Source organism: Halichoerus grypus, chromosome 7 (assembly GCF_964656455.1).
Source record: "Halichoerus grypus chromosome 7, mHalGry1.hap1.1, whole genome shotgun sequence".
NCBI lineage: Eukaryota > Metazoa > Chordata > Mammalia > Carnivora > Phocidae > Halichoerus > Halichoerus grypus.
The window spans coordinates 149,833,724-149,857,751 of NC_135718.1; the positions used below are offsets into that span (position 1 = coordinate 149,833,724).

At 49.0% G+C, this 24,028-nt stretch overlaps 1 protein-coding gene across 6 annotated transcripts in view; it reads right to left on the reverse strand.

The window, feature by feature from the left end:
* The window catches only part of NOS1AP (nitric oxide synthase 1 adaptor protein), a 288,491-nt gene that overhangs the window by 241,252 nt on the left and 23,211 nt on the right, over nt 1-24,028 (reverse strand). For 2 of the 6 annotated variants that reach the window (XM_078078428.1, XM_036103514.2), the window contains exon 1: nt 18,535-19,013. The exons of 1 other annotated variant lie outside the window; for it this stretch is intronic. In XM_078078428.1, coding sequence (XP_077934554.1) covers nt 18,535-18,639 — 105 coding nt within the window. In that variant the 5' untranslated portion in view covers nt 18,640-19,013. Of the gene's footprint in view, nt 1-18,534; nt 19,016-24,028 lie in introns of those variants that run through there. 3 more of the 6 variants (XM_078078427.1, XM_036103515.2, XM_078078429.1) reach the window with 3 other exon arrangements.

Consider the following 24,028-nt stretch of genomic DNA (forward strand, 5'->3'; position numbering starts at 1 on the left):
TCCCTGCTCTGCAGGAAGCCCGCTTCTCCCTCTCCCACGCCCCCCTGCTTGTGTTCCCTCTCAAGCTGTCTCTTGGTCATATAAAATCTTTAAAAAATAAATAAATAAAAATAAATAAAAGATACCAGAAATGGCAGATTCCAGTCTGAGGCAGAAAAAAACAGGAGGAGTCAGAGAAGGGGGAAGGAGAACAGCAAGAGAGCAGGGAAGAGGAAGAGAAAAATCTCCCAGGCCCAAAAGAGAGGCCAGTACCAGGTGGTAGGTATTCATCAAGGTAAAGAAAGACGGTATCACAGGACAGGGAAGGAGACGTGGATCAGCCCTGGCGGGTCACACACGACACATAAAGGCAACTGTTGGAGGTGTCCAGCCAAATACTTCAGCCTACAGACTCTGATCTTCCGGCTTTGCTGAGGAAACCATCATCGTCGTGTGGGCGAACACCTCAAACCCTCTTGACCAGCTGCTATGGAACCTACCAGCCCACCTTCTGACGGAGATCTACGCGCCTGGAACCCCACGCTCTTCCCTGCGGGGAGGCAAGTGCTGGGTTCGCATCCGCAAGCATACCCAGTCCCTCATTCAGTTATGGGTCTCAGTGTAAAACCAATCAGCTTGTCAATCTGAATAACCCACGTCTGCTCACAGATGTGCCTGCCTACATACACCTCCTTTCTCCTGGCTGCACGCCCGGGAGCTTTTAAAAATCACAGGGATAGAAAGACCTCAGCCCAGGTAGAGAACGTGAGAATCCCTAGGGGACGTAGGCAGCTCTATTTTACAAGTTCTCGTGTGATCCAAAGGTACAGCTGAGTTGCAAAGCACTGTGGTAATACGAAGTGGGCAATAAGGCCCCGGCCCCCAGGGCTGGCAGGCTCACGGAGGCCTCCCCCTGCCTGAATTTCTACAAAATCCAAGACCGAGCTCAGGCTTTGTTTCCCTCCTTTGCCTTCTTTCAGAACGTGACCCTGTAGGGTTCTATTGCTTTTCAAAACTTCTCTTTTGGCTGCAATAGGGAAAAATGGACAACCGAGACTTAAAAGGTTTTTTTTCCACAGAGGAGCAAAAGGTGTAAATATTTGAGAACATAAGACAAGGTAGTGAATACATTCTGCTTGTGTGTGGTTACTGGAGCAACACACTGATGAACAGCTAGGGGCAGGAGGACCAGATCCCACCTCCCACGCCTCCGAAAGCGGGCACGCCGCGGCCGGGAACACGGTGAGCACCGCGTGCAGTCTGGCTGTGTTCTGGCTGTTTGCTCTAATTGATCTGTCAACCAGTATGTGGACATTAGGTAATTGGGATATGACTTCATCGGGAAAGGGGGATGGTCTGCAGAAGGAATGGGAAGAGTCCAACAGAATCAGCGTGTTGGAGTTAGAGGGGAGCTCAGGGGATCACCTGAGATTTCAGTTCTGAGTTCAGCTCTGGTATTTGACAGGTGAGGGGCCTGAAGCACAAAGAGATGAAAGTGACAAGGCCCAGGCTGTTGATCCAAGGAAGGGTAGGGTTGGCTCTGCTGCCATCCAGGGCTCTTCTGTGCCACATCCTGGTCTCCCCCACCCTGGCCTCCCAGGGTAAGGAGGAAACACAGGTGAAGAGAAGACTAACTGGGAAAAGGGAGGTGCATCCCTCCCACGTGCAGACCCAGGGCATCAAGCCCTCTCCCACAGAAGAGGGGAGTCAGCAGCCTCACGCATGTACATCAGACATCTTAATGAAAAACAAGCTACTCTGGAAAAAGGAAACCATCACCAGAAGGCATCACTGTCTGGACCTCTGAAGGACCCGAGGGATGCAGCCTCATCCCGACACACCAAATCCTTGCTGAATTCCACTCACACCTCCGTGTGTTTACTGAGCAGCTACTACATGTCAGGCCCTCTGCCAGGACTGCTAAAAACCCAAAAGTTCAACCACCTTGTACAGGGCCTAGGCTACATACGCAAATAACAGACTATAAACCAAACAGTGCTCAGCAATTTGAGGAAGACCACCACCCAAAGTTGGGAGACCAGTGGAGAAAACAGTCTTTGAGGAGGTAAGCCCCATAAGAGAAGTATGGAGCTCATGTATCCATCCTAGGTGGGCAACAACAAAGCCAGCTTCAGGCCACAGGCTGGATCACCTTCAGCAGAAGGAAAAGGAGCCTCCAACCATAAAAGTCTGCACCATCCTGCCAAGGGAACATCTGGGAGGGCAAAGTCCAACACCACACGCTCTCTGCAAAAACCATTTTGAGAAATACATCCAACAGGACTCAGCGGACAAGTGGGCTGGGCAAAAGCAGAATTGAGGCAGCAAAAGTCATGCCGAGGATCCCACTCTAGACAAAGGCACCCAGGGAAACGGGGAAGAGCGAAGCGGTGCATGCTTAGGCACGTCGGCCTCACCCGCTTACTCATTCAAGGTCAAGAGTGCACCTATTATGCATCCATAATGGATCAGACGTGGTGCTCGTTTTGGGATCTCACAAGCCAGAGGGTACCACCGAGGCGGGTAGCGGGGGGTGGGGACCATACCAGACAGAAGTGGTTGCGATGCAGGCAGGGAGTATTAGCAGAAGGCCTAGGGACACACCAGAAGTTGCTGTCTGATACCTCTAACAACCTCATTAGCCTCAGGAACCCATTACGGATTTGTCACCAGTGACTTCTAGAATCCCTTGCCTGAAGTTCTCATGTTTCAGCAACTTCCACTTCAAGAAGACACCGGGAGGGAGAAAGGGCCGTCCCAATCCCAGCTTTCGGAGGTCAGCTACCCAGGGTCTGTGTTTTTACAGAATTTTCCTCATTTCACGCGGGGCTCCCACGGACAACAGGCTCATGCTCATCGTGTGGCTGAACGGACCTTAAACTGCCACGTGTCAGCAGCCTAAACGTCCTTCCCCAACTCTGAGGGAGTGAGAGACGTCAGGACTGCTCGAAGAAGGTAGAGAATGCCACACGGGACATCAGGACGTGGCGCAGCTAAGGGCCCAACCCCTGGCCAACAGTTTCAGGCCAGAGAGAGAGAGGAGGCAGGTGAAACCACCTTTCAAGCTCATGCAGTTCAGATCTTAGAGGATCCTCCAAATGGAGGTTGTTTAAAGCTTTGTCACAGAGTTCCAACGATCCAATACACATTCCTAGGAAGCACAGACTATTTAATTCTGCATCTTTTCTGACTCTCCTTCCCCAGTATAGCCTGGCCCTAGTCTTTGTAATTCCTCTGACCTCTACCCCTTCATTTCCATGCCCCCCACCCTTCATCACCCTGGTTCAGGTCCTACACCTGGGTGTTTAGCACTGGTCCTCCATTTGCTTTATTTTTACAAACAGCTCATCCCTTTCCTCGTCCCAATACAAGACACTGTGTGTGTGTGCGCACATGCATACACACATGCGCGTAGGTCATCCCCTACAGTTTTTATTCCCCACTGCTTACAAGATTAAGTCACATCTCTCAAGCCTGGTATTTAAAGCCTCCTGGGGTATGGGTCCTCCTACCTCATGCATTTCTTCATTATCTGTGGTTTTCTTATTCTAAAAGAAAAAAAAGTGGGGGGGACTAAAGCCCTACGTATAAACCCTCATCTCCCCCACTCCTACCACAGGACCACCTTTCCCTGCTCCTTCACTTCTCTAAAAGCTGCCCACGCTCTTCGTTATTCATACATGTGGTCCTTCCAAACTGAAGGATGCCTTGTACCTCCTGGCAACTTCCAGAGGGGAACATGGGCCCTGGTTCCAGCCGCTACCAGCTCTCACCGGTCTATTACTACCCGCCCCGACATATATACACACACACGCAACCCACTCTTTGCACAACTACAGTGACATTCTTACACTCAAGAATCATCATTTCATGCCCCTGCAAGACCCTTTTCAAAGTCACAGACCAAGCCACTAATAGCAGCCTCTGAACACCGTCCTGGGTCTGGGGAAGACTATAAACAGATAAGCTCTCCCCCAGCACAGCAGTACCCACAACTCATGAAGAAAGCTCAGTGGGACATCCACTGGAAAAAGCAAGGCCTTGTTTTAGCAAATTCGTGGTCCAATGTTGCCCAGATTTGGGGATGGAGTGACCCTGGACAAGTCACTTAATACGGAGGCTCCTCCACCACAAGAAAAAATACCATCCATCATGCAGTGTACTTAGAAGGACTGAATGCGAAAGGGTATAAGACACTTCGAAGAATGCCCAGCACATAGTACGTGCTTAATACCTAATGGTACCATTGTGGCCGTCTTTCCACACATCTGTATCTCCCCAGCTAGCAGGATTTCCTTCCAGTCACCATCTGGTCTTCTGGCTCTCTGACCCCAACACCAAGCACTGTGCCCCCAATAGAGAAGCACAATAAATACTTCCTATAGAACTGGATCTATTTCTACACCTGCAATTCAGAACGTATATCCTGGGAACACAAGTTAGATTCAGAACGGGCTACATGGAGGGAAGAAATAAATCTATGGAAGGAAAGTGAATATAAGGGCCTTAAGGACTTAGGAGGGAGTACACAAGGATTCATAAAGACCAGCACTTGGGGAAGAGACCAGGGCCTCCTGGTCTTTCCACCAAAACTGCCTTGGCCGGCTCCAGCGCGCTGACCCTGAGGTTCTCAATTGTGCATCCTGATTTGATTACAATCACCTGGGGGAGCTTTACCGACATAGAATTGACAAGGTTCTAGTTTCAGGTGTACCCACTGCTTCAACAAGTCCACCTGTTACTCTTATCATCATCCCATAACCCTGCGATGTTATTACAATACCATTGACCATGTTCCCCCAGCTGCACTGTTCATCTCTGACTTCCTCTGTAACTGCAAGTTTGCACCTCTTAATCCCCATCACCTATTTCACCCAACCCTCTATTCTTCCTGCTGACAACAACCAAGAACCCCAGCTATTACACATAAAACATGCAGAAGATGACTCAAAGATGGAAAGAAGGTCAACCAGCCAGGGACCTCAGCACCCAAGGCACGACGTGGCAGTTGGGTTCCCTGGGTTTTCTTTCTGCCTCACATATCCCAAACTGGTTGCTGGAGAAGCCAGAGACCCAGAAACGCCAACAGACGGATAATTTAAAAAATCCCAGGACACCTGGCTGGCTCAGCTGCAAGACCTCAAGAGCTCAAGAGCAACTCTTAATCTCCAGGTTGTGACTTCAAGCCCCAAGCTGGTTGTAGAGATCACTAAAAAAATAAAAATTAAAAATTTCTAAAAAGTCCCAAGAAGAGCCTGCTTTCTCCACCCAAAGGACCAGGACGGGAACAGCCTCACACGACAAAGAAATTTTAGACACTAACAGCCCTACTCCAGCCCAATGCCACAGAAGAAAACCGTGCCCCCACCAGCTGGGTCAAGAAACCTGACTTCTGGGGCGCCGGGGTGGCTCAGTTGGTGAAGCGTCTGCATTAAGCTCAGGTCACGATCCCAGAGTCCTGGGATCGAGTTCCACATCGGGCTCCCTGCTCCGCGGGAAGCCTGCTTCTCCCTCTCCCACTCCCCTGCTTGTGTTCCCTCTGTCGCTGTGTGTCTCTGTCAAATAAAATCTTAAAAAAAAAGAAAGAAACCTGACGTCTGCCTTCATCAGGCTGGAAGGAGATGCTCCACCCTTACCTTCTTCCTGGGGCTATCCGGGAAGGCTGAAGGGAAGCCAGGCTGCCAGGGTAACACGGCCTCCACCCCTCCCTGCTGGGGGGCCGAAGAGGCCTAGCCGGAAGTCCAGAACTTTCACCACCACCCAGCGGTTAAAAAGGCAGAGCAGCAGCGGAGGCCCCATGAGCAACGGTGAGGCACTCCCGCCCGGCTCCGGCGAGGCCTCAGCCGAGGCCAATGAAGACTCTAGACTTCTCTCTCCACCTGACAGTAAGGGGACAGCGCTCCCCTCCCCCGCCACGAGCAGAGGAGTCTTGCTGAAACAGAAGATTTAATTAAGATCCAGAATCTCCTAACACCCAAAACGTCCAGGTTTCAATCAAAAATCATTCATCGGGGTGCCTGGGTGGCTCAGTCATTAAGCGTCTGCCTTCAGCTCAGGTCATGGTCCCAGGGTCCTGGGATCAAGCCCCGCATCAGGCTCCCTGCTTGGTGGGAAGCCTGCTTCTCCCTCTCCCACTGCCCCTGCTTGTGTTCCCTCTCTCGCTGTGTCTCTCTGTGAAATAAATAAAATCTTAAAAAAAAAATCATTCATCATTGCAGGAACCAAGAAAATCTCAACATGAATGAGAGAAGACAATGAACAGATGTCAATACCAAGATGACAGATATGTCAGAATTATCTGACAAAAAGTTTTAAAGCAGTCTTCATTTAAGTAATATGCTTGGGGAGGGCGGGGGAGAACAGCCTCAGTCAAGAAACAGAAGACATGAAAACTGCAACCCCCAGGTGACACCCCCTACTAACTGAATTAGAATCGCGGAGAACACCCCGCCATCAGAATGTGTTCTGTTTTGGTTTTTTTTGTTTTTGTTTTTTTTTAAAGATTTTATTTATTTATTTGAGAGAGAGAATGAGACAGAGAGAGAGAGCATGAGGGGGGAGGGTCAGAGGGAGAAGCAGACTCCCTGCTGACAGCAGGGAGCCCGATGCGGGACTCGATCCCGGGACTCCAGGATCATGACCTGAGCTGAAGGCAGTCGCTTAACCAACTGAGCCACCCAGGCGCCCGAATGTGTTCTGTTTTGTTATCTCCCCGAAGAGCAGCCGCTCCAGCTGAAGCTCCAGCTTCTCAAAGCAGGGTGTCTATCAGCATCGCCCAGAAGACGTGATCAGGACAGATCAGGCCCCAGTGCTACTTCAACAAGCCCGGGTCTCTGTATTTTTACTGGTTTCCAGGTGATTCTGAGAGACCCCAAAGTTTGAGAACAGCTGCTTTCACTAATCGAAGGCATCTGCGGGAGATTCTCCTCACTGAAGGACGCTGCAAAATTCCTGACCTGAAGGAGGAAAGAGTTGCATTTAAGTAACCTTGAGTCAGAGGTCAAGTTTCAGTCATACTTCGGATGCGGGTGCCCAGGATACAACGTGTTCAAGCGGCGCTGCCAAGTTTAAGAAAAGAAAATCCACACACATGGAGGGCCAGCCTGACAACGTCACTAGAGCCCACATACAGGTCGCGCGTGTGTATGTGGACAGAGCGTGGGAGTGAGATGTTATGTCACCTGTCACTTGGCCCCTGGGAGACATTAATCTTCCTCTTGGCAGAAAAAGAAAACGCTTCCACATGAGCGCCTCTTCCCATCCAAAGAGGCCAACACAAAAACGAAAGAGTTTATAACCAAACAGAACAAAAGGACACAACCGAGGCGCCTCTCTGTGGTGCACTGTGGGCTGAGATTTCCAACCGAGAACAGCCACTCCTCAGCTGAAGCTGGCCGGCACCTACGCTCTCCTGGAGGGGCCTCAGGCAGAGAGGATGGGTCCTCAGAACGGGAGCCGGGAAAGGCCGGGAAGGGGGCGTGGAAGAGGCCGGGAGGAAGAGGTGTGGTGAGGGGGAGAGGAGCCCACGGCTACACAGGAAGTGCACAGCAAGAGCCCAGCAAACAACAGCACTCCCCAGGAAGGAAGGGCCTCCCAAGCTCCTCTCCGCCCAGTGGCTGTCCCACTCACTAATGCCTCATGTCCATACCTAGAGACCAGCAACATGGCGCACCAGAGGACTCTTTGCAAGTGGCCTGTTGCCCAACGGCTCACAGCAGCAGACCGGTCCCTGGGTCACAGGCAGGACCTGGATGGGAGCTGTGAAGACCACCACCTCTAATAGACCATTTGCCCATTCAATCCAGGCTAAAGAAATATGTCTCAGTTTCCTCAACTGCAAAATGGGAACAACAGCCCCTACCCTCATGGGGCCACTGTAAACATTAGTTAACATACATAAACACTGAGAACCAAGTGTAGAATATGGTACTTGATAAACATTAGCTCTTGGTATTTTGAAAGATCTGCAGTGATGATGCCCTGAGCCCCACTGCCTGGACCCATCCATTAGTAAACTCTGTCTCTCTGTGCCTCAGCGTCCCCATCTGTAAGATGGGTGATAACAGTACCTTCATTCCCACGGCCGTTGGGAAGATGAATCATTTCATAGAATGTGAACAGGGCCTGGAACACAGTAAGTGCTTTTAAAATGACGATTATTATGTTGGCTTTCTACGATGTGGACAGCATGAGGCAGGCTTCTGGAGCTTCCCCTGGGCCCTAGAGGAGCTTACGGACTAGAGCAGGAAGCAAGAGATGCACACACGAGACCCGCAGGGAACAGCAGCACAGAATATAGGACATGGGACAATTCTGCAAGCACGCGTCTCCCTCTCGTGTGCTCACACACAGGCTAACTCGGTTCAGAATGTTCTGAGGACAGCCTGCACTGGGTGCAAGAGAGTTCCAGGTCTAATTCAGTGCTCAAGGCTGGTCAGGTCTACAGTCCTCCTGGAAAGCACCGTAGCCTCCAGAATAAATGGGGAGAAGCCACGGCCCTCCGTTCGCACAGATAGACCATCAGGGTGTTAAGATCCACAAGCCTCAGTCAAATGCCACCGAAAACCAACGGGCTGACACACAGAGGGTAGGGAAGCAGGGGGGTCCACAGTGTTCGGACGCTCTGGGCACAAAACTTGCTGGAAGTGCCCCCATAAGTAACTTCTAAAGCCAGGTGCTCCGGAGCTTACAAGGAAACATGATGCTGAATCGAAAAATGGAAAAGGGAAATGTAAGCATCACAAGATATTAATTAATCCCATGATGCAAGATTCCTTCTGCTTCAATTACCTTTGCTTAAGGAATATTTATCCAAGACAGTCAGGGAAAGACAGTGCAGACAGACAGCATACCGCACGCCACGAGATTCTGTGATTTTTTAAATCCTAACGAGGATTAAAGGCTGGCACACTTGTGATGGGGGCATGCACCAGAAGCTAGTTAACCCTTTTTTTAATTCCCTCCCGATGAGGCTGACAGCTATTTTAAGCCCACAGAGTAGTCACACTGTCTAAGTTGCAACTTTGGGAATCAGGGCGGTCCCGGAGCTAGAGCTTTAAACAGGCGTGCAGCGTGAAGATAATGCGCTACCAGGCCTCCGACTTATCAAAGGATTAATCTACTAACGCCGCAGATTACAACCACGCACAGATGAAACCTATGGTGCAATCTGTAGGACAAAATAATAACAATACTACTAATATGACTAATAGCCGCCCACCCTGTGCCAGGCTCTGCACGAGGCGTTTCCATGTGTAACTCATTTACCCCAGGAGGTAGGTGATACGTGTACCCTCTTTTTACAGACAGGGTACCACGGGACAGATGCTGAGTAACTCGCAGAAGGTCACACAGCAAGAGAGGGACAGGGCCGGGATTTGGACCCAAGCACAGTCTGGTTCCTGAATCCATGCTATGCTATACGGTCAACCAAATCCATGTCCCTAAAATTATAAACTAGCAAGTTAAAGGAAACAAAACAATGAATTAGGGGGAAAAGGTATCAATTCATTAATGAGAACACAACAGGCTGAAAATGTTTTTCTTTTAATAAATGACAATTATCTCCTCCTGAAACTGGCCATATGTTCTGTAATCAAAGATTCTAATTCCATGGCACATCCATCATGGGAATTCCATTTAATTCAGGGAAAATGCTTACTCGGCACTTCCTCTGGAAGGAAGAGGCACTCTGTGATGTGGGGGTGGGGGTGCATCCTGGGAGGCCAGGGGACTGCACATCACAGGCACAGAGCAAGAGACCAGGTCGGGAGGGGACGGGAGCCAGCTGAGGCCTGTCCAGTCCTTGGGCTCATGTCAGAGCCGTCCTGGCCCTCCTCGTAGGGAGCATCTCAGAAATTACGTTCATTTACTGCAAATAACATTCTCAATGCAAGGCACTGCACTCAGCACTGCAGAAGGCATGTGGGGGGGAGGGACAGAGTGACAAGGCCCCTGATGACGACACAGGGAGAAAAAAAATCAGACAGAGACAAGCTGCTCAACCGCACAGTGGGGTCTGGTCAGGCTCCTCAACACAGCAAGTGACACGGGGCTAGGTCTGAGTGGAACATGACAAGGGGCCTGGGGAATGGGGTGTACTCTGATCGGGTCGGAGTACGGGGTGGTAAGGGGAATTGTTCAAAAACAGAGAACCCTGAATATCATGCTAAGAATTTTGGATCTAATACAGTAGGCTTGGAGACTCTTCGTGTTTTTGAGTAGGAGGACAACATAATTATATTGGAGGAAAATCACCAGAGCAAAAGTTTATAGGATCAAATGGAGGCCTCCAGAAAGTTATTCAAACAATCTGGGGAGAGGCGGTGAGCGTCTGAACCAGCCAGAGGCGGGAAAGGATGGAACGGGCAGGGTGCATGGGTGGAGGTCACTGAGAAGATTCAAGAACGCAGCAACTGACTTGATGTGAGCATTCGGGAAGAGAAGAGCCTGGCCACAGTGGGGATCCAGTGACCAGCCGATGAGTCGGCTGTTATACCAAAGGGTCCAGGCAGTGCTCCAAGGTGTCAGGCCTGGGTGCCCGAGAGCATGGTGGGGTCACTAAGATGAGTCCCAAGTCAAAGAGATTTGCTATCCAGCTTGTGGAGGGAAGGGGTCAGCAACACGTTCCTTGGGGCAGAGACAGCCAGCAGGAAGTAGCCAACAAAGATCTGGAGGCTGGACTGGAGTTAGAGGTCCAGGAGCCAACCTGCCTAGCAGCGAGGAGGAGATGCAAACAAGCCCTCACCGGAGAGGTCCAAGGAAGGAAAAAGGGCAGCCAGCAAGGAGGAGGAGGGCAAGGCGGAGGGACAGGCAGAGCATGGCCACCCGAGAGCCTGCTCAGAGAGCGGACTGAGGCATTGCAAGGAGGAGGACAGGCTGCACAGCAAGAAAAATCAGAAAGGAATGAGGACAGAGCAGGGGGACAGTACAAGAGTTTCTATACGGTAGCCAGGACAGAAGTCAGCACACTGCCAGGAGCTGAACAGACACTGAGAAACTGCAGAGAGTAGACCGCTCTCTCCCGGTCCCGGGACTGAGCTGGGAAAGGAAGGAAGGGACATTTGTTTAAAGAGGTGCAGAGAAGTGAGTCTTCACATAGGGAAGGCTACAGTGCATTCTTCGGCAGAGAGGAGTGAACCGGTGGGGAGGGAGGTGGGCCCAGGGAACAGTGGGGGTGGGCAGTGAAGGAGATATTGAACAAGGACTCTGCAGAGGATGGAGGACAGATGAATCTCAAAAAGGAGGGACAAAGAAAAAAATATATAATTTGACTTCATCACAATGAAAAGCTTCCACATTTCAAAGGGCAATATCAAGAAAGCAAAAAGGCCACCCACAGAATAGGTGAAAATATGCACACATCTATATAAAGGACTTGAATACAGAATAAAGAACTCTATAACTTTTCTAAAAAGACAATCCAAAAAATGGGTCAAGGATCTGAATAGACGCTGCTCCGAAGACGACATATAAATGGCCAATAAACACATGAGAAGATGTTCTGTATCATTTTTTATCAGGGAAATGCATATCAAAACCACAATGAGACAGCACTTCACACCCACTAGGCTGGCTAGACTCAAAAGGCCAGACTATAGTAAGTGCCGGTGAGGATGTGGGAAACCAAAACCCCGCTGGTGCCTATGGGGCAACCACACTGGAAACAGCCGCTGCCGGTTCCCACAAAGGGTTAAATAAACCTAGTTACTAGGAGACCCAGCAATTCCACTCCTACTTATCTACCCACAAGAAACGAAAACAGACATCCCCACCAAAACATGGACACCGGTGCTTACAGAAGCAGTATTCACAGGAGCTAAAGAAGAAACCTCAATGTCCACCAATGGATGAATGGATAAACAAAACGTGGTATATCGGTGCAATGGAGTATGATTCGGCCATTAAAAGGAATGAAGCATTCACACCTGCTATAGTATGGACTGAAAACACGCTAAGTTAACAATGTCAGTCGCGGGGTGCCTGGCTGGCTCAGTCCGTTAAGCACCCGACTCTTGGTTTCAGCTCAGGTCGTGATTTCAGGGTGGTGAGATTGAGCCCCTCATCAGGCCCCACGCTCAGCAGGGCGTCTGCTTAGAGATTCTCTCCCTCTGTTCCTTCCCACATCCACGTGCATGCACACTCTCTCAATTATATAAATCTTTTTTTAAGATTTTATTTATTTGAGAGAGAAAGTGAGCGAGGGAGAGAGAGAGAGCACAAGCGGGTTAGGGTCAGAGGGAGAAGCAGGCTCCCCACTGAGCAGGGAAGCCAGACGTGGGACTCCAGGATCATGACCTGAGCTGAAGGCAGTCGCTTAACCAACTGAGCCACCCAGGCATCCCTCAATTAAATAAATCTTAAAAAAAAAAAAAAAAGATGCTGGGGCACCTGGGTGGCTCAGTCGGTTAAGCATCTGCCTTTGGCTCAGGTCATGATCCCAGGGTCCTGGAATCGAGCCCCGAATTGAGCTCCTTGCTCAGCAGGAAGCCTGCTTCTTCCTCTCCCTCTGCTGGCCTCTCCCCAAGCCTGTTCTCTCTCTCTCTCTCTCTTTCTCTCTGTTAAATAAATAAAATCTTTAGTAAAAAAAAAAAAAAGATGCCAGTCACATGCACATGTGCACACACACAAAAAATATTATATGATTTCATGGATATGAAACGTCCAGAATAGGCAAATCTAGAGACAGAAAGTAGTTTAATGGTTGCTTAGGGCTGGGACAGATGGGAGGGTAGGGGGATGCTAACTAGAGGCTATAGAGGTTTCTTTTTGAGATGGTGAAAATATTCCAAAACTGACTGTAGTGATGGTTGCACGTACTGTGAATATACTAAAAACCACTTAATTGTATATTTTACGTTAGTGAATTGTATGGTATGTGACTTATGTCTCAATAAAACTCTCAGAAAGGGAGGGGAAAGGAAGCTCATTTTCCAAAAAAAGGAGGAAGGGAAGCAGCAGAGACCAAGTTTGCGATGTCGGGCAGGAAAGTGGAAGGGGCAGAAAGGGTCACGGGCCTGGCCCCAGGCAGCCCCGGGAAGCAGGACAAGGATGGCGAGGTCACTGGGGAGCTGAAGGCAGCCTTGAGGCAATGAGGGCGTGAGGAGGCAGATAATTACAGTCAAAGAAAGCATTCTGAAAGTTCGAGTTCTTAGAAGTAGCAGCATTATGAGTAAGGGATAATAAACGGTGAGTCTGATTAGGGTCTTGGACATAATGACTGGCAAAGGTCAACATTACATGTGGCTGCATGATCTGCACCACTGAAAGGACTGGGACATTTTGGGCCAAGGAGACAAGACTGAAAGGCATCAATTCACGAAATGTATGGCTAGGTAGAAACAGACTTGCCCACCAGATCCCCAAACACTAGCTGTGGAAGAGCACATGGGGGCACCTGGACGAATAAAAACAGGCATCATTTCACATCAACGCTGTATCTTTGAAACTTACTGCCCCCCAAAAGTGGTCTGGGCAGAAGATAACAATGGGAGGGACTCCTGGCTGGCTCCGCCAGTAGAGCACACGACTCTTGATCTTGGGGTCGGGAGTTCAAGCCCCATGTTGGGGGTAGAACTTACTTAATTTAAAAAAAAAAAAAAAGATAACAATGGGTTTAAAAGCATCTGGACAAATACATAAGAAGGTGAAATGAACCTTTGCTTCAATGGTGGTATGAGTGTATACAGCAGGCCCTCCATCTGAACCCCCACTGGTCCAGACAGAAGACAAGACCCTGGAGGCAGAGCTCACACACCCAGGATATTGTGGAGTCGGGGTGAGAGCTCTTTACCACGCTTCAGGCTCAAGTATGAGTCAGAGCACCCCATTTACGGTGAGCCGATAATGTAACTAACGTCCTAATCTGGAAGTCCTCACCACAGCGTGCTCTAGAGGCATCCACAGGCAGCCTGCTGTCCGGGGTTTCTGGAATCTCTAAAATTCACCTCATGGAAAACACCAGCCAGTGAAACCATTTAGCAAGGAGGGAAATATGGCCAGACAACTGAGTTCAGATTGGACCAAGAGATCTCCAACTGCAAAATCACTCTACAATATGACAATATCCTTACTGCTTTCAGACTTTCTACAATTGGTACTTTCTTCCACTTGACAAATAATTTGTTATTGCTGGCTAAGTATGCACCTGATGCTGGGGCAGGGGGTTCTATGCAGAAGCAGAAGACAGGTCCTCAAAGAACACTCAACATCACTGCAGGAGGTCTATGCAGACGGGAAAGAACACAAAATTTCACAGCCAACTGTGACCCAAAGACAGCTTCAGCAATCTCTCCCACCCCATGTGCACCCGTGCAATGTGACCTTAACGCTCGCCCCTCAGGAATGAAGTCTACTTCCCCCCGCCTTGAACCTGAGCCGGCCTATGGCCTAATTTGACCAACAGAATACAAAAATGACCCTGTGTTAACTTTGGAGGCCAGGCCTTCGAGGTTCTGCCTGCACTGCTTGGAACACTCCCTCTTGAAAGCCAGCGGCCAAATAAAAGGACCACCACGCTCTGAGGACATCCAAGCTACCCTGCGGAGAGAACCAGCACAGGGAGGACCGGCCATGTGAGTGATGCCTTCGAGGACCTTCCAGCCCAGCCCAGCCACAGCTAAATGAAGCCCAATGACTGAGCCCGTCAACACCACATACAACAGAAGAACAGCCCAGCCAAGCCCCGCCTGAATTCCTGGCCCACGAAATAAACAGATGTTGTGTAAAGCCGCTTCGTTTTCAGGTCGTTGGCTAAGCGGCAAGAGATTACTGAAACTGACCTGAAGCCAGGAAACCAGGGATGAGTCCTGGTTCTGTTCTTATCTAGGGAGGTGATCCTGGGTCAACGACTTCCCCCTGCACTGCAATTTCCTCATCTGTAAAAGGAGGGGGTTGTGTACCAGGTAAGCTAAGGTGCTTTCCAGTTGTGACAATCTGCGCCATTCACGCGGTTTCCGGGAACGGGCGAGGCGATGAGCGCTGTGGAGACAGAGCATCAGAAGGAGGAGCCATGGACTAGAAGACAACCGCACTGGGCCATGGCAGCTCCATGGCTCCTAGTAAGTCCTCACTAAATATCAGCTAGAATCATATCGTCTTAGAAGTTCTGTGATGCTAGACGAGTTAATCCGTCTGATCCCCAATTTTTTTCATCTGAGAAACGGAGAGGACACTAATGTTTCTGTTTCTACCTGAAGAAAAGGCTTTGTATGGGAAAGTCCCATGCAAATAAAAAAAAAAATCACCTACAAAATGCATAACTATGCTACTAATACTTGTATTATATTCTTTGTACCAAAGCCATTCCCAGTCTCCTCCTCACCCAGCAAGGGGAGACAGCTGGTCAATGGCACTGGCTACCAGGAAGACACACAGGGAAAGAGGGAGAGGCAGGTACAGAGGGGCCGTACCAGCCATCAGGCCGAGTGCGATTTTACCCCCCACCCCCCAGCAATGATCAGTGGGCTAGGCACCCGTGCTGATGGAGAGCAGGTAACCCCTTAGGAGCAGCTGCTAGTCCAGGGGGATATCTGGAAACAGCCCAGCATTAAAAGTTTAAGAAATTTCCTACATCAGAGTCCAAAAGGCCAGCAACCTGAGGATGCCCCACCTGTGAGCTGTGAATCAGACCACCGCCCAGCAGACTGAACACTCCATAAAAATGATTAAATAAGCACTGGATGTGGGAGTCTGAAGTCAAAGCTCCCAGGTTTAAACGCTGGCTTTGCCACCCACAGCTGTGTGCACAAAAGCAGACAACAACCTCCCTGAGCCTATATCCTCATTTATAAGACATAAGGAGACCCACTTTGAGGGAAGCAGTGAGAATTACGTGAAACTGCATGCGAAAAACATCTAGGATTCTGCTTAATCACTAAATGCATGATGTTGTTTTTCACTTTTTTTTTTTTGAGAGAGAGAGAGAGCTGGGGGCAGAGGGGAGAGAGAATCTTAAGCAGGCTCCTCACACAGCATGGAGCCCAATGAGGGGCTCGATCTCTCAACCCTGAGATCATGACTTGAGCCGAAATCAAGAGTCAGACGCTCAACTGACTGAGCTACCCAGGCGCCCTCATGATGCTTTTAAGTGCACAGACCGTCTGACTCCCAGATACCCTTCAACCCCAGCCGTAACCTTTCAATCTCTGCAGGAGCCTAAAAATGAGCGGCAGCCATCCAAACAGTCACTCCATCAGGTGTTGATTCTGAAAAACTGCCAGCCCTTGGGAGAGAAAGACCTGGGCTCATTTTCCAAGGGGATCTGACAAGGCAGCAAGAAGACGTTTACATTTTCCAGCCTGTGTTTTTCCAAAACAAGGGACAAATGTGGTGAAATCCCAGTGAGTGTGCAGGTCCACAGACACTGTTCTGGTGGGAGGTGGAAACCAGGCAGAGGAGACACTTGCTGGATGCACCTGGGACAGAAAAGTTTCTGCTTCCACCTATACTCAGGTCTTGGCTGACGGGGTTTGAACGTCCTGGTGTCCAGCGTCGATTCCAAAGGGCTAGGAGTTAGGACCCAGTCCTCGGTCCCTGTCCTTTCTCAGAGCAGAACCCCTTCGTCCCCCTATGTCTCAGATCTGCACTGGGAACACAGCCTGGACCAGCTGTGGCTCCCCCTTCCTCTAATCAAGCACCACTGTGTGTGAACCCAGGGAAGTTCCTATAGGAACTACATCATGCAGCCCCCAGACGTTTGCTTAGAAAAGAAATTCCATGTGGGGAAGGTGAAGGTAAGATCCAGCAAGGTGGAGGCAAGCCTCAAGCCCAATGTTTCTCAAAGTCTGGTCCCAACCACTTGCATTAAATCACCCACAATCCCCATTAAGGGTACCCAGTCCCAGGCTCCCCCCAGATGTGTCAAATTAAAATTGGGGGTGGCAAGAATTAGACTTTTCAACAGGATTCTTATGCCTACCGGGTTTTGAGACCTAGTCGGGACCAAAGGCAGAAACTGTGCAAAAAGAATTTAAAAGGTTTGAAAACACTTTAATTCTTGATCCCCCTCCTTGCCCTCACTCTTGTGAAACAGAGCACTGGTGAACCAAACAAGACAAAGCCAATCCCCCAGTTTATGGATATCCAAGAAAACTGAATTATTATCATGATGAAAAACCATGCTGTAAAGTGAAAAACTTGCTCACTAGAGCAACAGGCCTGGACAAAAATTAACCCAAACATCCCATCTTAGACCAACCAGATCTATTCTGAGAGAAGCAAGATAAGATCTTGGCTACAACCCCACTCTGGTCCCAGCCATACCCAGTAATTCGGCTCTGCATTCCACTGCAGGGCTTGAGTGGGGTGGGGGATAGGGGGTGTCCTAGCTCTAGCAAATACGGTTGGGGGAAGGTTATGGGGGGGGAGTTAAGATTCACCAATTCACACATCCCCATGAGAAGGAAAAAAAAAAAATCTAAAGATAACTGATTGCACTGGGCACATATCAGACACTTGAAAGATGTTTCACAAATTGAAGGAAATAGCCACCTGATGGAATCATCCTTGCCTGAGATAACGCCATGCATCTTCAGAGTCATGAAGGAAAAAGGGAACGAAGAGTAAAACTGTCTCCACATCGAAAGTACTGTCTTTTCAAAATCAGCAAGAACCTAAAAAACAAACCTACTTGGAGGGGCAATACCTTCTGTCACTTATCAGCGACAGGCACACTGCAGGTGCTGAGAAACTCTGGGTCTTTGGGGTCAGGTGGCATGAAGGAAGAGCACTTTCCGCAAGCGATGGGCAGCGGGAGCCCCAGCTGTGATTGCGGGAACCAGAACGCCTCCCTCTGGGAAGTGCATCTCAGAGGGCCAGGCTTATCGCGCACCTCCCAGTCCAGTCCCGAGGCTTGCGCCCCGCCCCCTCCCCAAAGACGGACCCGGGGCTCTGGCCTCGGCGCTGAAAATTCCAGTCATCCCCGCTAAATTCTTCAAAAGCCGTCCCCTACTAGCTGCTGAAACTTAACATTACGCCACAAAACGAGCAAATGGGCAGCTTTCACCCCTCCCCCTTCAATGACTGGCACTTGCAAAGGAGTCGTGGCAAATAAGGCAATTAAGAAGTGACTGACACCTGGACCCGGGTACCTGGAATCTAAAACAAAAACACCCCTGTATTATTTTCCTCAATCAGGAAGTAGGCATTCCCCCTTTAAAAAAAAAAAAAAAAAACCTTCCTGAAAGCACCTCTCCCATGGGATCCCAGCAGGTAAATAACACCAGAGCTTTCCTAAAGCGATTCTAAAGAACCAGGGGTCCAGGCAGCGCTCCCCCGCTGGCTTCTCCAGCTCGGAAGAAGGGATCAGGAAGTCAGGCAGTCCGGAGAGGTGAGGATGGGGGCGTCTGCAGGTGGGAGGAGGGGGCAAAGCAATACCGCCCAAACTTCGCAGCTGCTCTGTAGCACTTCTGGGCAGGAGCCCGCGGAATTCAGTCCCGACAAGGGGAGTCACCTCCCTACCAGAAAGGCCCCCCACATCAGCCTGGCCCGCCAGCCCCGCGTCCGCTCGGACGTGCCGCCTCCCCTGCATTGCCCCCCCCCCGGGGGGGCCCTCACCTTGGCCTCGAAGCAGATGCCGTGCTGGAAGGCGTCCTCGTTGTGCAAGGGGATCCGCAGGTCGTGCCCATCGTCCACAAGGTTGTACTTGGTTTTGCTGGGCATGGTGGTGACCCGCGGGGGACCGGCTCCTCCAGAGGCGGCGGCGGGAAGGGACTGGCCAGACCCGGGAGGGGTGAGGAGGGGAGGGGAAGGGAGGGGAGGGAAGGCGCGCGCGGCGGCCGCGGGAGCCGGGACCCGAGCGGCGCCGAGGGCCGGACGGCAGCGGGCTGCGCGGCTGCGGGCGGCGCTGTGGCCGCGCGATTCCTGCGGGCGAGGAGGACGGCGGCGGCGGGAGCGGGCGGCGCCGGGCCGGGGGAGGGGAGCGGTGGGCGCGCGGCCCGAAGCGGGACCCGGCGCGGCGGTTGCCCGGGACGAGGAAGAAAAGGCGGCGGCGGCAGCGGCGGCGGCGGCGGCGGCGGAGCGGGGTGCCTGTCACGGAGACGCTGGATCGGCCGCCGGCGAGCCGCTCCTCCTGCGGGGCGGGACCCGGGCCGGCTCCTCCCGCGGGCTCCTAGGCCCCGCCCCGCGCCCGCCCCGCGCCGCCCGCCCGCCGAGCAGGTGAAAGTGCCCGGGAGCGCGGTGCCCGCCCTGCCCGGCCCGCGAACCCTGCAGCCCGGCCCGCGAGCTGTGCCCTCAGCCCGGGCTCAGCCCTGCTTCTGTTTTTACGGTCACGTTCGGAGCCGAGCTGCCGAGGGTCAGCCGCTGCCGCAGCGCCTTGGATGTTTTGTTTTTGTTGGGGGGGGGAGGGGTGGTGTTTATTGTGTGTGTATGTTCTCCGAGGAAGGCCCGAGTCCTGTCCCAAATACATCCAAATCACTAATTCTGAGAGTTCCCTTTCCCTGGAGAATCAAGACTGTACCCAGTGGGGGCCCATCGCGGGCGCTTTTTGTTCTTCGGAGCGGTGATTTGTGGCTTGTGTAATGGGGCCTGGGGAATGCCTTTTGGAAAGGTTTTAATATTAAAATCCATCAGCCCGTGGAAACGGAGTAGGCCAAAAAAAAAGGAATACTAAGGACAAGAGAATCCTCAGCCTTTTTATTTTTCTTAATTAAACCTTCTGTAACTGGGTATGGACAAGATGAACTTCCAAGTTATTTCTGACTGTTCTATTCTTCCTTCCTAAATGCTTCAGCCAATTTGCCTATTGTTAAGAAGAGACCCTTTTGACATCAAGAGCTTTTGCCTTGCGGAACGTGCAAATGAAAGGGTCAGAGGAGTATGTGCCATATGTACCTGCCGAAACCTCATAGGTAGTCGTACAGGATAACTATGATTTTCTGTGCCTTCACATTACCCCAAAGTCACCAAAAGCAACCAAACAAGCTGGTGCCAACGCCAGTCCAACCTGAGATCACTGAGACCGAATGGTCAGCTCCCGAAGGTTGAATTCATCACCCTCAACCTGCTTTTGATGCCCTGTGGACACATCCACCCAAGGAAACTCTCAAACCAAATGTCGTTGATGGTTACATGGGCAAGGCTTGGAATCCCCACAAAGCAACACAGTATCGCTTGCAAAAGGTGTATCTTCCTACGCCGTTTCCATGATAAATTTATATAACGGAGTGCCTTACTGCTATAATTCTATTTCTCATTTTGTCTCATAGTGCTAAAGTACAATTGTCCTTGCCTAAATTTTGTTTACTCCCTATCTGCTGAAAGTACTTGTCAAGATGTAGCATCTTCTGGGATATCCCCTTAAATAAAAGCAAGCTGATGACTAGAACAAATTCATCACATACTTTATGCTGTGTAGAGTTTATTATAGTCATAAATATTAGTAAGAGCCAAAAATCATTTGCACTGAGGAAACGTACCACTAACATCTTTATAAATACAGAACATGAAAGTCTAATTAGGCATATCTGACTCTTTGAATGCCACCGTAGTTTTAATATATGCATCCTAATGTGCTCTCTAAAACCTGGCGCAGAACTCCACAACCTCAAGGCAAGACCTCAAGCAACTACTCATTGACATCTCCTTTTCCCTCCTGAATTTAAAGTCTTTTGACTCCAAAGGGCCTTTTTTCTAGATTTCCTTGGGTCCCATTGGACTGCTGAATTTTTGGAATTTCCTATCTAACTCTGTAACACATGGTAGACCAGACACAAAAAGCTGAAACCCCAAAGATATTTCAGGGTCTAATACAGTGACTACTCCGTAGTAGACATCTAGTAGTAATTTATGGAGTCGAATAATAATAGCTAATGTTCACTGAGCTTTTTCTATGTGTCAGGCATTGTTCTTAGAGCCTTACATGTATTATCTCATTTAATATTGACAATACTCCTAAGGGTCGTCACATTTTTGAAGAAACTGAGGCACAGATGGGTTACGAACTCTCCCAAGTTCACACACTTAGAAAGGAGAGGAGCCAGAATTTGAATCCATTTCTATGCCACAAGGCGTTTCCATCGTGGCCTGGATTGCCACGAAAGTCTTCTTACTGCAAACGAGATGCATATCAAATTCAGGGTCCATGTTTTATTTAGATGTATATTGTTGCTAAGCTATATTCTTTCCACTTCACTTAGATGAAATGTTCCAAAAAGAAGAGGTTGTTCTCTGCTTTGGCCTCCACCTAATACGTCAGAGCCACACAGGCAAAAAAACACCCTTCTTCCAGAAACAATGGACATCCAAAGTAAATTTCCTTATTTTTTAGCAGTGATTTCAATCTTGTTTTTGCACCTTTAAATATAATTGAATTTCCCACAGCATTTCCAAATCTATTTTTTAAACGAATCAAGTTTTATCACTTTCCATATCCTTCTGTATTTAAACACTGCATAATACAATTTTAATCTGAAGTACATTTAATTAAAATATAAATTGCTAAAGCGTGTAATACTTGCTATGTTAAATTGTATTAAAACTGTTTAAAAATGAATTGAAAAAAAATTCCTAAGTCCCTTTAGAACTGGAAGTTACTCAGAGGTTCTCTAATCCAGCTCCCCCCCTTTTTTTTAGTAAGTGACCTTTTTTTTTTTTTAAGATTTTATCCATTTATGAGAGAGAGAGAGCATGAGCAGGGGGAGGAACAGAGGGAGAAAGAGAGGGAGAAGCAGACACCCTGCTGTGCTAGGAGTCCAACACAGGGCTCAATCCCAGGACCCCGAGATCATGACCTGAGCCAAAGTCAGCCGCCCAACTGACTGAGCCACCCAGGTGCCCCTAATCCACCTCAAAGAAACAGAAACCTGGGGAGAGTAAGTAGTTTGCCTAGACCTCACTATAAACTAGAGCTCCTATCTCAGTGATCTTTTCCTTATACAATGATGGCTTATAAGTAAATTGACAACAAACTATTTTTAACACATATTTGGAACTGAGAAAATTCATTTGCCTTTGGTCGTAAAACACCTGCTTCTCAATGTACTTCCTGTGCATTGTCTTACTTGGCCATATGAGGTAAGTACAATCAGTATACCCATTTTACAGATGAGGAAACTAAGAGAGGGAAGTAACTTGTATAGGTCGTAGAGCAATCAGTCCTGTGAATCCTTCTGTGAGTTTAACCAACAAAGAATGTAGATGATGTCAGCTTGCCCAGTACTGCTCAGATACACACATGGATAGAACTCAAACTCTTTGTAGAAATCATATCAGATATTAAGAACACATAATGATTTCCTCCTGCTAGATAACATGTAGCTCCATAAAGTTCAGATTCTTTTCTCATGGCATTGTTTTTAAGTTGAAGATGTCTCCTGGGGCATAGAGAGCTAGAAATCATTAGCCTCCTTTTTTTTCCTCAGTAGACAAGGAAGACTTTGTTCAAAGCTATTGCAGTAGGGGAGAGAACTCAGAATTCAGGGTTCAGAACTCAATCTGAGCTCAAATCTGCTGAAACAAAGGACTGAAGAGTTGGGTTTTTTGTTTTGGGTTTGGGTTTCTCTGGTTTTGGTTTTTTTTTTTACTTTTTTTTTAACTTTATAGAATGGTGAATTTATTCATGATAAATAAATGAAAGTTTCACATAAAAAACTTGCAAAGATATCTAGGGTGGGCCTACAAATACATGATAAAATAATATTGGCATAAGATTTTAGAACTGGAAAAACCAGTACAGATCCTTGAAATCTCTTATTTGACAGCAGAGAAACCAAAGCCCAGATTGCCTAAGATCTCAGTTCATGGCAAAGGCAGGACTAGAATCCTGGCTGTAAAAAAAAAAAAAAAAACCTGGTCCAGTGTTCTCTCCATCATACTGTGCTGTCACCTGCTCATTAGCCCATTTTAAAAGGTGGCAATAAAGATATTAAGTGATTTCTGTGCAAAAAAAAAAAAAAAATCCTATCACTAATCGTGTCTAATCCAATGGTTTTTTGTTTGTTTTTTAAAGATTTTATTTATTTATTTGACAGAGAGAGACACAGCGAGAGAGGGAACACAAGCAGGCGAGTGGGAGAGGGAGAAGCAGGCTTCCCACTGAGCAGGGAGCCCGATGCGGATCATGACCTGGGCCCAAGGCAGACGCTTAACGACTGAGCCTCCCAGGCGCCCCAATCCAATGGTTTATTATGATGTTTTATTACATAAGCAGTAATTTGGGATGTTTGCCCCATAAGAAAGATGATCCTAAAGATCTCACACATTCTGATCCTGGCCTACATTATTTTTTCCCCTTAAAACTGACTCCTGTGACTCACGCCCCTATGCCAAGGGCAGGCCACATTTCCCATTTATTTGTTTTAAATGTGAGCCTCTGTCGACAAAATTATGCATGTTACGTTTTTGTAAATTGAATACTCTTTCAAATCGACTTCCACACGGAGGTCTGTGCTCCAGGCTTGGCCGCACAACTGGCCAGTGCAGGGGAACAAGGCAGGAAGACCGGAGCTGTGGGGAGGCCGGCTGCAGCTCCTGCCCTCTGGCCTTCTGGAGCGCTTTCCCACCCATCCCTGGACCCGAGAGGCAAAAAACAAATAGTATTGAAGGTCTGGGACATTCTGGGAGGGTCTGCACGCTGCCTCACAGTTGTCTTTCTCTTGGAACACTCGTGGAGTGAGATCTTAAGAAAGGAGCACTGGCTGCAGAATTTTGCACTTGATCTTAGCTGAAAGGCCAAGAAGCGATGGGTCTGCCGAATTTTCAATTGAAGGCAGAAGGTTGGGTGCCAGGCAGGGTCTGAGCTCCCTTTCTCATGGAGATTCTTCTAATCTCTCCCGGATGGTGTGACGATTCCTTGCTTTTTGAATTCAGATTTCCTTTTCAAGCTAACAGCTGTGTTTCTTGGCCCTGTTTAATATTTCAGGTGAGAAATTTTTATTAATTCAATAGCTTTTTGCCAAAGAGCCTTTTGATCAAAGGCAATACAATCATATTTGACAAAAACTAACAATATTTTCTTCGTTTGGGGGGCAGGGGGTGTCAGAGAGGTATACACCGCAAGGAGACACTTTTTGAAGGGTGGAAGGTAATGTGTGATCTGAGCATAAAAAGAATC